General features: G+C 41.3%; 1 protein-coding gene across 1 annotated transcript; it reads left to right on the top strand.

Moving 5' to 3' along the window:
• The first annotated feature begins 63 nt into the window (after positions 1-63).
• LOC123960204 (stonustoxin subunit beta-like) lies at positions 64-7372 on the top strand. Its single transcript, XM_046034848.1, has 4 exons — positions 64-258; positions 3836-4006; positions 6181-6227; positions 6397-7372. Exons 2-4 carry the CDS (start codon positions 3858-3860, stop codon positions 6978-6980), a joined length of 780 nt encoding a protein of 259 aa, XP_045890804.1. The 5' UTR covers positions 64-258; positions 3836-3857; the 3' UTR covers positions 6981-7372.
• The last annotated feature ends 4545 nt before the right edge of the window (positions 7373-11917 follow it).

Below are 11917 nucleotides of genomic sequence, written 5' to 3'. Positions count from 1 at the left end.
TTCACCAATTAATACTCTGTTATCTTTCAACTGTACACAAAAATAAATACCTACATACTGGGTTTCTTACTGTTTTCTCTCCAGACTGAGTGGCTGTAACCTCTCAGAGAGAAGCTCTGAAGCCCTGTCCTCGGTTCTTAGCTCCCAGTCATCTAGTCTGAGAGAGTTGGACCTGAGTAACAACGACCTTCAGGATTCAGGAGTGAAGCTGCTGTCTGCTGGACTGGAGAGTCCACACTGTAAACTGAAAACACTCAGGTCAGGATTCCATAACCCATTCAGTTGTCAACCATTTGAAACCATTTCTTCTTCTTTCGAGCGGCTGTGGCTCAGGAGATAGAGCGGGTTGCCCGTTAATCGGAAGGTCAGCAGTTCAATCCCCAGCTCCTCCAGGCTGCATGTTGAAGTATCCTGGGGCAGGATACTGAACCCCGAATTGCCTCTGGTGGCTGTTCCGCCAGTGTGTGAATTTTAGTTTCTGTTTGAGCACTTAGGCTCAGTGAATGAATGTGTTTGAATGGTGAATGCAGATGTAGTGTAAAAGCGCTTTGAGTGGTCGAAAAGACTAGAAAGGCACTATACAAGTACGGAACATTTACATTTCTTCTTTAAGTCACATTTTTCTTACGGCAAGAATCCATTGACTCCGGCTAGCTATGCTGCGGTTGATAAATATTCCAGGTCATGAGAATAGCGCTGCTAAATCACTGTCACATCGTTACACCAGCAATTGTTGATAGAAAAACAGACACCACCACCTTTTGTTTTGCCAGAGATTTCTGTGTTGCGGCCCGCTCTGTAGACCTGGAAGCCTGCTAGCTGCAGCGCACAGTCCAGTATTAATCCACGCAGCCACATCTCTGTGAAGCACAGAACAGAAGATGAATAAAAGTCTCTGTTTTTCCCCACCAGTAGCTGAAGTTTGGTTTGGAATCAATCTTCCTTGTTCATCTCTTCTAAATATTCTATAACATCGCTTACAGCAATTAAATTAGAGTAACCACAAGCTATCGAATGCTATGTTTATCAGTGGAAGATGTTAACGTTAATAGTCTACTATTCTGATTATGAATCGCAAAATTACACAATGCCTCTTATTTAGCTATGAGCTTTTAAATTACGCTGATCTGCTGTTAACAAGACATATCATTTAAAAAGTTACAGAGTAGCTTACACACCAAGACAAGCTGACCCTATAATTGTAAACAAATAAAGGAATATCCAAGCATTACATTTGCTCATATATAAAAGAGGGAACCAATAATAATGATTTTTGTAGTAGACAACTTTACACAAATTTTATAAAGTTTCCCCAAACTCAGAAACTCTGAATTTTGAGGGAGTCTGGGGCAGATTAGCCGCCACCTCAAGCATACACACAAAAATTGTCCAGTATTCACAAATCTTGTGCACTCGGCAGCAACACGTTCTCCAGTTGAAAACGTCACTGTGAGTGATGTTGAGTTGAGTGTTCATCATCCAGAGAGCCAATGTTACGTGCCTCCTCTTCAGATGCTCCAGCATAACTGATGTGCTCCCAGGCCAGGAAAAGGCATCTTTGCAAATGCCTCAGTTTACAACCTTTTTGGCTGAGGAAGGAGTGAAATGCTGCCACACTCTGGAGGTTTTAGGTTGTGATGGTGTTTATACCATCACTGATATTGTGTTGTTTGATTAACTTTATTAACCTCACTTCACTCCATTAAGCTGACTGTGTTGCTATGGTCCAATGACATCATAAACTAATTGATTATTAAATTTTTTGGCAACTAATTTAATAATAAATTTTTGTCGACTACGTATATTATTTTTTGCAGCCCTAGACCACATGCGACTTTGGGCTGGCTGCATGTTCATTGCTTTCAGTAAGTTGTTTCCCATACTAGCTGCAACCAGAGCTCCCATTAACTCAAGGCGTGGCAGAGTGAGTTTCTAAATGGGTGCTACTCCTGATTTGGACATGACTAGTCTGGTCACAGTTTTTTCCTCAGCTGTCTGTCCTTGGAGATACAATACCTCACCGTAGGCTTTCTCACTTGCATCGCTGAACACATGAAGAACTTGACTCTGTCCATTTTGCACTGTGTGAGTTCTATACTATTTAGGTATTGACTATCTGTTGCAGCTCAAGCACCTCCATATAACATTGCTGCCACCTTTGAGAAAGGCCGTTGGGCAGTATCTCGTCCGAGCTGATGCCGCTTTGCCACATTTCCTAAAAGAGACATTTCACTCTTGTGAATGGTGTGAGAAATCCCATGGGTTCAAATTTTAGCTGATGACCGCAGGACACTCCTCTTGGTGTTCTCCCTTGCTTTGTAAATGTCCATTAGATATTTCTGGTGGTTGAAAACAAAGTCATCAGTCTACTTCCAGACCAAGCACCTTTAATTTGCAGCCATGTGCTTCAAGTTCCAGAGTGAAGTCAAAATTCCCTTGCAGCCACCTCACCTTCAGTTGAGGGGAACTTGTTAGGTTAGGTTCATGCTAGCAGTGGAGAAAATTCCTTGCACTTATGGTTAGTGCATAAGCGTTTTCAGCATCACTTGAGCTGGCAATAAAGTCGTCAACATACAGAGATTCTTTTAGTGTTAATGGCCTGAGGACTTGTTTGGTATTTTTTCAAGTGGTTTCTGATTGTAGCTGCTTGCAGTCATTGACTTTACGACACTCCAAACACCACACGTGCCATACTTGATGTGCGTGATTTGGTGTCCTCAGCATCAGGGGTTCCTGTGAGCCATATAAACCTAAAGATACCCCTGTTCTTATCATTGATAGATATCTGTAGGAGAGCCTTTGTGATGTCTGCCATGAATGCAATTGGGTGCAGCCTGAATCTCTCTAGGATGTTCAAGGGGTCTGGGTTTAGGTTTGTTTCAGTAAGCAGACAGTCGTTGAGAGATGGACAGTTGTCCTCATGCAAAGAAGCATCGAAAACAACTCGCTACTTGGTTGTCACCTTGTCCTCCAAAATTACAGCATGGTGAGGCAAGTAGTACTGTTCTTGGACTGTTCTTATAATCCCTTGTGTGTTTAAACACCGGGATATCTTCACATATTCTTTGTTGAAGATATCCATCACATCATTGTATCTTTTGAATAATGTCACCAGTTTTTATTTTTCTCTTCAAATCAAAAATTAAAGCCCTTTATATCTTCTCTGGGTGATTCTCAGATAGTCTTGGAGTTGCATCACGTGTCCATGGTAACGCCACTGCATATTGCCACTTGTGGTACCTGACTGACCTGTCAAAGTTTTGCTTATATTTTTATAGTTTATGTATTAAAAAAACATGAAAATACAAAGAATGAGGGTGAAAGAATAGATTAGACAGCAGTGATTGTCTGGGCTACAGAGAGATTTGGTAGTGAGAAAAAAATGTTTTGTAATGAAAAAGTAGTGGTCTGCTCTGCCAGCTGCCTACTGTCATTGGATGTAGATGTCAAGTCAGCCAACAGATTTTTAGCATGCTAGATTTCTGTCTTGTGTCAGTGATGCATCAGAGAGCCTTTTAAATGCGTTAATGAGTAATTTGAACGATTGACTGATCACTCGCTGATTTGCCCCCAATCACAGCACGACTGTCGATGAGCTCAGCGACTTACAGATCAGGCTCAGTGTTGTGTGAACTAGGGACCTGGGGAAACCTGTGTGTGTGTGTGTGTGTGTTCTCAAAAAGGCTAACATTTCCCTTGTGAGAATACTGATGTTAACATTTAGCTAGTTTAGATCATTTAGATCACAGAGACGTGACATTTTCCTACTGTATTGGACCAACACAGCAGAACCTTTTATATGATCTGCCATGTGTGTTATTTTGTGTGTTTGCAGGCTGTCAGGCTGTCTGATCACAATGGAAGGTTGTGCTTCTCTGGCCTCAGCTCTGAGCTCCAACCCCTCCCATCTGAGAGAGTTGGACCTGAGCTACAATCATCCGGGAGACTCAGGAGTGAAGTTACTGTCTGCTGGACAGGATCCACACTGGAGACTGGAAACTCTCAGGTATAAAGAAGCCTGCTGCAGCCCCAGACGTCTTTTTGGTTAATGGTGGATGATGTTATATGAACATCCACAATTGTAGGAAGCCTTTTTCCTTTGCTCAGAACAGAAACACTGGTTGAACATAAAAATTACATATTTGTGTAGGTCTCCAAGGAGAACAACTCAAGGAACAAACATGATAATTTCCTCTTTGTAATAACTGATGCAGTTTGGACAGATTTCTGCTTGTTAAATGAACTGTTTGTCAATCTGAGAAATATCCTTTTTTGCCCTCTTACCCGGGACCAAACTAGTTTCATCTCTATTTACAGAGACCGGTCCATGGTTAGTTCCTGCAAATAATCCTTCCAAAGTAGTTTAATAGCTGTGTAATAATCACAGGTGGGGGAGCGAGAGAGTGATCAATGACTGAACATAATCAACTTAGAACATAAGTATTCAAATAAGGAAATGACACGGTAAAGCCAAGTTTAACGATGACAGAAATATCTATGACTGGTGAGGCATGCTACTACCTGCAGAGCTGAAGGAGACTATTTCTGGTAATAAGACTTTGGAGCATCCCACAAACATCACATGAGCAATGTACAGTACCTATGGCAGTTTGTGCAGAAGGATGAAGGCAGGACAAATATTTTGTCAGAGGTATGGAACAAGGACTGCTTCTGAAGTGACTCTCAGTGGAGACGGGATGATCTAAAAAAGTTTTTTGTGTGTTATCAGATGTTATACTCTTCACACACCAACATCCTGTGGGTCACTCTCAGTATATGAGGAGAGTGGTAAAGGTGAAGAGGTTTAGGGAGAAGCAGGCCAGATGAACATATTGTCAGGGTTGGAGTAACGGATTACATTATTGTACAGTACGGACACAAAAAAAATAACTGTATTCCGTTACAGTACAGAAAATAAAGACATAATCAGATTACAGGTACATTTCAAAAAATTTGAGATTTAAGCAGAAAGTTTCCATGAAAACAGAAAATGCAGTGCTATTTGCCTCTATATATGGTTTTTTTAATAAACAGTAGATGGTATATGTACGTGTTTCTGTAAAAACACAAAGCTGGGGAGGGACATATTGCAGTTATTGATTGGCATTTACAGTCAACAGTAGCGCTGAATATGTGTTAACCTCACGCCTACCCACCCCGTCATGCATACTCTGTGCGTACTGGTTCCAGCTCTCAGTGAGTGAACATGGCAGCTTGACCGGGACCAAGCACAGCCTCTGAGTCTGACAGAGGCCAGTTTGACCACTGGGAATACAGTACCAAGGTGGTTTTTTTTGCCTGGTTTGGCTCTTGGCACCCCAGGACTGAGTAAACTTATAGAACCGCTAGCAGCACGGCTAACCAACTGAGCTAACCGGCCACAGATACAGGCAGATAGGCTACAGTTAGAGGGTTAGCAAAAAGTAAAGCTAACTATATCCATCAAGAAGCTCTGTGTAAATCATGTCAGTACTGGATTCCCTGTTGGTCTTTGAGGCTGTCTTCGGCCCTGTTCATGCTGTGTTCACTGGAAGCTGCAGAGTGTGGTTTCGTTGCCCGCTGGAGGACATCAGAGAGAAAACTAGAATATATTTTCTCCATATTTCTAATATTTCTCCATCGAATATGATCCAATTTCACCAAAATTAGTGAAAAAATTAGCGTCTTTGTACAGTAATCGGTGGGGCCCGGCCCCAGAAACACTATGCTTCAACAACATTATATTGAGAAATCTTATGTCATTAACATTTTTAAATGGTTTTCCAAATGACAAACTCTTAAATGTCTCTCATGGGCCAGATACTGCCATAGTGGTTACATATTGCAAAGTATATCATATACAGTAAAAACAATTAAACATGTATTTTGGGAACGGGAGATTTAGTTAGTCTACGTTTCTCTAAAAATACACTACGCATCATTGAGAATCTCTTTTCTTCATTTGCCTATTTGGTATGTAAGTAATCCAAAAGTAACTAAAAGTAATCAAATTACATTACTTTTATTTTGTGGTACTTGTTACTGATTACATTTTTAAAAAAGTAATTAGTAATTGTACTGGATTACATTTTGTAAGTAACGCTCCAACCCTGCATATTGTGTACTGTATGTTTATTAAAGGAATGTCATGTTTGATGCTGAAAGACGATGTGCTGGTCTGACCCCCCTTCCTGCTTTCAGGGTGGAGCCTGCTGGAGTCCGATGGTTGAGACCAGGTCTGAGGAAGTGTAAGTGTGTTTTTCATTTGTTTCATGAAAACAAAGCAGCACATATTAGGCCATCTTCAGACTGTGACATCAGTCATTCAAGTCTCCGAAGTCATTATCAAAGTGTGAATCAATAAACAAATGATAGATCAATAACTGCAGCTGTATTGTGTCTCGTTCTCTCCATCAGATTCCTGTGAACTCACACTTGACACAAACACAGTTAACAGAAGGATTAAACTGTCTGACAACAACAGGAAGGCAATAAATATGGAGAAAAATCTGTCATATCCTGATCATCCTGACAGGTTTGACTGGTGTCCTCAGCTGCTGTGTACAAATAGTCTGACTGGTCGCTGTTACTGGGAGGTGGAGAAGAGAGGAAGAGCTAAAATATCAGTGAGTTACAGAGGAATCAGAAGGACAGGAGACAGAGATGACTGTGTGTTTGGAATGAATGATCAGTCCTGGAGTCTGGTCTGCTCTGATGTTGGTTACTCTGTCTGGCACAATAAGAGTGCAACATCCCCTCCCTCCTCCTTCACATCCTTCCCCCACTCCGCTTCCTCCCCTTCCTCCTCCTCCTCTGTCTCTGACAGAGTAGCAGTGTATGTGGACTGTCCTGCTGGCACTCTGTCTTTCTACAGAGTCTCCTCTGACACACTGATCCACCTCCACACCTTCAACACCACATTCACTGAACCTCTTTATCCTGGCTTTGGGTTCAGGTCCTGGAGCAGGTTGGAGTCCTCAGTGTCTCTGTGTTCCCTGTAGGAGGGAGAGTCTCCTCCTACTCGTTACATATGTATAGTGATGTTTGTTGATCTGTCTGGATAATTATCACATTTAGTGCAACGACAGGCTAGTTTGCCTTAAGATACTTATGAGCTCCTATTATGTTGTAATTCTTGTGACTGTATGTTTAAAATATATATATTGTGATATTTGTTCATCTGTTTGGATAATTAGCGCAATCTTTCCGTTTATATTATAATACTTTGTATAAGATGTTGATTTTATAGGTGTCATGGAAAACATGGATTGTGCTGGTCACATGACCTGCACAGGGTCTGCTTCGCACGCCTGTAAGTGTTTTTGTAATTTCACTGTGAGCCTGAAGAAGCAATTGGCGAAACGTGTTGCTCGCAATAAAGGTAGTAAAGTCAGATCAGTGTGCGGTAGTTTGTTTTTTGATTTTTATATACACACACACACACACACACACACACACACACACACACACACACACACACAGCTCAAAGAAATAAAGGGAACACTAAAATAACACATCCTAGATCTGAATGAATGAAATAATCTCATTAAATACTTTTCTTTACATAGTTGAATGTGCTGACAACAAAATCACACAAAAATTATCAATGGAAATCAAATCTATCAACCCATGGAGGTCTGGATTTGGAGTGGAAAACCACACTCCAGGCCAATCCAACTTTGATGTAATGTCCTTAAAACAAGTCAAAATGAGGCTCAGTAGTGTGTGTGGCCTCCACGTGCCTGTATGACCTCCCTACAACGCCTGGGCTCCTGATGAGGTGGCGGATGGTCTCCTGAGGGATCTCCTCCCAGATCTGGACTAAAGCAGTCAACTCCTGGACAGTCTGTGGTGCAACGTGGCGTTGGTGGATACCAACGACATGATGTCCCAGATGTGCTCAGTTGGATTCAGGTCTGGGGAACGGGCGGGCCGGTTCATAGCATCAATGCCGTCCTCTTGCAGGAACTGCTGACACACTCCAGCCACATGAGGTCTTGCATTGTCTCGCATTAGGAGGAACCCAGGGCCGACCGCACCAGCATATGGTCTCACAAGGGGTCTGAGGATCTCATCTCGGTACCTAATGGCAGTCAGGCTACCTCTGGCGAGCACATGGAGGGCTGTGCGGCTCCCCAAAGAAATGCCACCCCACACCATTACTGACCCACCGCCAAACCGGTTATGCTGGAGGATGTTGCAGGCAGCAGAACGTTCTCCACGGCTGTGTTGTTTAAGTGTTCCCTTTATTTTTTTGAGCAGTGTGTGTATATATATATATATATATATATATATATATATATATATATATATATATGTTATCCCCCTCTCACCCCCTTGTGGGGTCGTATGTGTCATCCTCAAGCTTGGGTCCTCTATCAGAGGCCTGGGAGTTTGAGAAAGGGACAGAGACGTCTGATGTTTTACCTGGAATCTGCTGTAGCCACTCTCCCAGTTTGGGGGTCACAGCCCCCAAACTGGGAGAGTGGCTTACAACACCCCATCAAAAAAGATGTTGCTATTTGCCCTGAACATTGATGATTTTTTAAAAATTGTTGTTGTTATTATTGTTATTAAAAACATTTAAAAATCACATTATAGAATGACAACATATTAATTAAGTTCCCAGGAAACAAAAAATCCATGTGGAAAGTAATTATATTTTACCAATAAGTGAATGTTCCTCCCACAGATAGGGTTGCCACCTTCAATACAGAAAAATAAGGGACGCCTGCCGGAGGGGGGCCACACCCCTTGAGGGCAACGACAGGCCTGATGGTTGTGCCAGTGGAAATCAGTGTGAACAGATGAACTCAGTCTCTCTAAATGAAACACAGCACACAAATCAACAGACTAGTGGTCACATTGTCAGAGCTGAATACACAGCTACGACAATAAACATAGGCCAACAATGTGTGAACTGTATCTTATTAACTTATTAAATCAACATGTCCATAACTTATGAACTATAAAAAGGCACAAAAATGCTTTGATTCAATTTGATGGAAAGCCTTTTTCTAAAGATTTTCCATGAATATCAGTGAACCAGAAGCAGTGCCTTGTGTGCAGCATTGGAGCATGTTAGGCCTACTTCCTTTTATAAATGTTTTCTTGTCAGAAGTACAGCACTTGTGCAGCAGTGAGCAGCTGCAGTAAATCTATGAACAGAAAAAGCTCACTACTGAGTTCCACAGAGCACCTTTTCTTGCTGAGAAACTGCTAATGAACTTGAGTAATTGTAAAGGGTGGTGTGAACAAAGATTTTGGCTAAAATATTTGTCATTGTTTGCAGTAATACCACCCAAACTATGAAACCACACATAAATAACCTAAATACATTTCTCTATTTAATTCAACGCCATTCATATAACTGGTCAGTAAATATAGTTATGCATTTCTTTTTTCAGTTTTTATTCAGCCTATTGTTAATTCTATAGTAGTGATGCAATTCTATGGATTGGTTAAGCATGACACAGTTTTTTATATTCTTCACATAGGCACTATATTTTGATAATTAAATATGTATTATAATTTGATTTCTCACACTCTCGTAGTCGTCGGTACTTTTGCATCCGCTTTTGTTTCAGAGGGAATGCGGGGGGTTCTCGAGCTGCCGCCGCCGTTATTTCAACTACACTCCTTGCCAAGACACCCGTCCTTATCTGACTCCGATTGGCCCTGAACCTGACGGTATTAATCAAACAAACAATGGCAGCGAATATTGCCTAATGAGAAGGAGACGTATTCACAGAATGCGGGTGAGATGATTTGCATGGGATGCTGCATTAAAGACAACTTGGACATACGGGACAAATCACATCCCGTATTGATTCAAACTGGGACACGCTATTTAGATCTCAAATATTTCGAGGGACGTGTGGCAACCCTACCCAGAAACTGTGTATGAAGCCAGAGAGAAGATTTTGAAAACGTAAAAGTTAATTTCCTGCATTCTCTAATACTCTAATTTCTGCCTTTTCTGCACCAATTTATGGTGGAAATGTCTTGTTATATAAATATCTTAGAATATAATGTAGTGAGGCTCTCAGGCATTCTTTACTGCTTTTAAATATTTTTCTCCTGTAACTTATTCAACAACATGCCATGTCTACCAGGAAGTTTTAGAGCACTTCATGCTTAACTAATCATCACAATTAAATGAAATAAACATTTGAAATATATCAGTCTTTGTGGAATGAGTGAATATAATATCCAAGTTTCACTTTTTGAATGGAATTACTGAAATAAATCAACTTTTTGATGATATTCTAATTATATGACCAGCACCTGTATACGAGCCAAGAGGATAGTGCTGTGCTAGTGCCGATCCACTTCTGAAGCTGTGGTGCGGGCGTATCACTGCCTCACCTTCACGATTTTCTGGCTCCTGAAACTGTATTTTTGCATGTCCGTGTTCCACAGGTGCAGAAGGAAGTGCTCATGCTTGTGGCAGAGGATCCTTAGCGGCAGAGACCTTCTGGGGTAGCTGTACGCCTTGCAGCAATGAGTCCCGGTCACTTACAAAAATGCTTGTGAATTTGTAAATATTACTGAATCTTTTAACTTCACTCAGCATGTCTCTGGTCCTACACACAGCAAGGGACATACGCTCAATCTTGTTCTTCCTCATGGTGTAAACATTAATAATGTCTGCATCAAAGATGTATTTGTTAGTGATCACAAATGCATCTCATTTGATCTTGTTTGTGATGAGGATCCTCTGCCTGCTAAACGAGCGCCGTGCTCACATTTGATTAACCAGCTTACTGTTGAGAATTTGACTAGAGCTTGGTTCTTATTTCGAATGACGTGGACACTTGTGCACGGGCTTTCAATGATCACAGCACCCTGCTGTTGGACAAAGTGGCGCCTCATAAAACTAGAGAATTCTAGTGATGGGCAAAGCGAGGCTTTATGAAACACTGAAACGTTTGAAGCAATTCTGCCGGAATTGTGTCGAGGCTTTGAAACACTTCGACACCCGTCTCCACGGTGACATCTACTGGTCACTTTTGATATCGCACATGTTGGTAGGGGTTTCATTGAAACAATGATTGACCAGCGTTTACAATTCTAAACATCTTATCAATACGTGACCAACACGATTTCAAAAAAAATAAATCACCATACAACAAACAAACAAATGCCTTCAGATTGTCAGAGACAGCAGATGGGGATCGCAATAAAATCTTTTTAATAAAACACATCTGTGTGTTGTAATACTCATTTAGCTGACACTTTTCTCAAAAGCAAATCACAATTGCTGTGTCAGAGGGCGCAGCTTTGGAGCAACTAGGGATTAAGTGTCTTGTTCAGGGACATATGTATCAGAGTGGGAATCAAACCCACATCTCTCACAGTAAAGGCATTTGTCTTAACCACAACCCTATCAATTTTCACAATCGAAATACTTTATTGATCTACGAGGGTGAATTCTTTGTTGCAGATACTTGCAAGGCCTCAACGGAATAGAAATAAAGTTGAAGTTATAGAGAGTAGAGAAAATAATAAAGTATACAAATCTAAGAATATAATAATAAATGTGGATATCTACAGTATTATACAGTAGCTTATTAACAGATGTGTAATGATAATTTGCAGGAAAGATACAGGCCCTAGTGTAATAATAATTAATAATGAGTGCTGGCAGTGATGAGGTGTAATGGATTAAAAATCTGTAACTGAGTAAAGTTGAAGTTGTTTCAAGAATGATAAATGATAATTAAAGCTGCAAGCAGCGTTGGGCGGGCCCTCGCACTTGTAAGCGCGTCCGCGCGTGAGCCGGCCGAGTCGCATATTCTGGAGCTCTGCCGGTGCGGCTGTGAATTTCCTACGCGGTTCCGACGCCGCATGAATGTGCTATATGTCACTTCCTGTGTCCCCTATGTGGAGCTACATAGCACTTGCCGCTATGAATATAAATCAGTATTGACGTGTA

The sequence above is a fragment of the Micropterus dolomieu genome, linkage group LG21 (genome assembly GCF_021292245.1).
Source record: "Micropterus dolomieu isolate WLL.071019.BEF.003 ecotype Adirondacks linkage group LG21, ASM2129224v1, whole genome shotgun sequence".
NCBI lineage: Eukaryota > Metazoa > Chordata > Actinopteri > Centrarchiformes > Centrarchidae > Micropterus > Micropterus dolomieu.
This window is presented reverse-complemented; position numbering and strand designations above follow the sequence as displayed.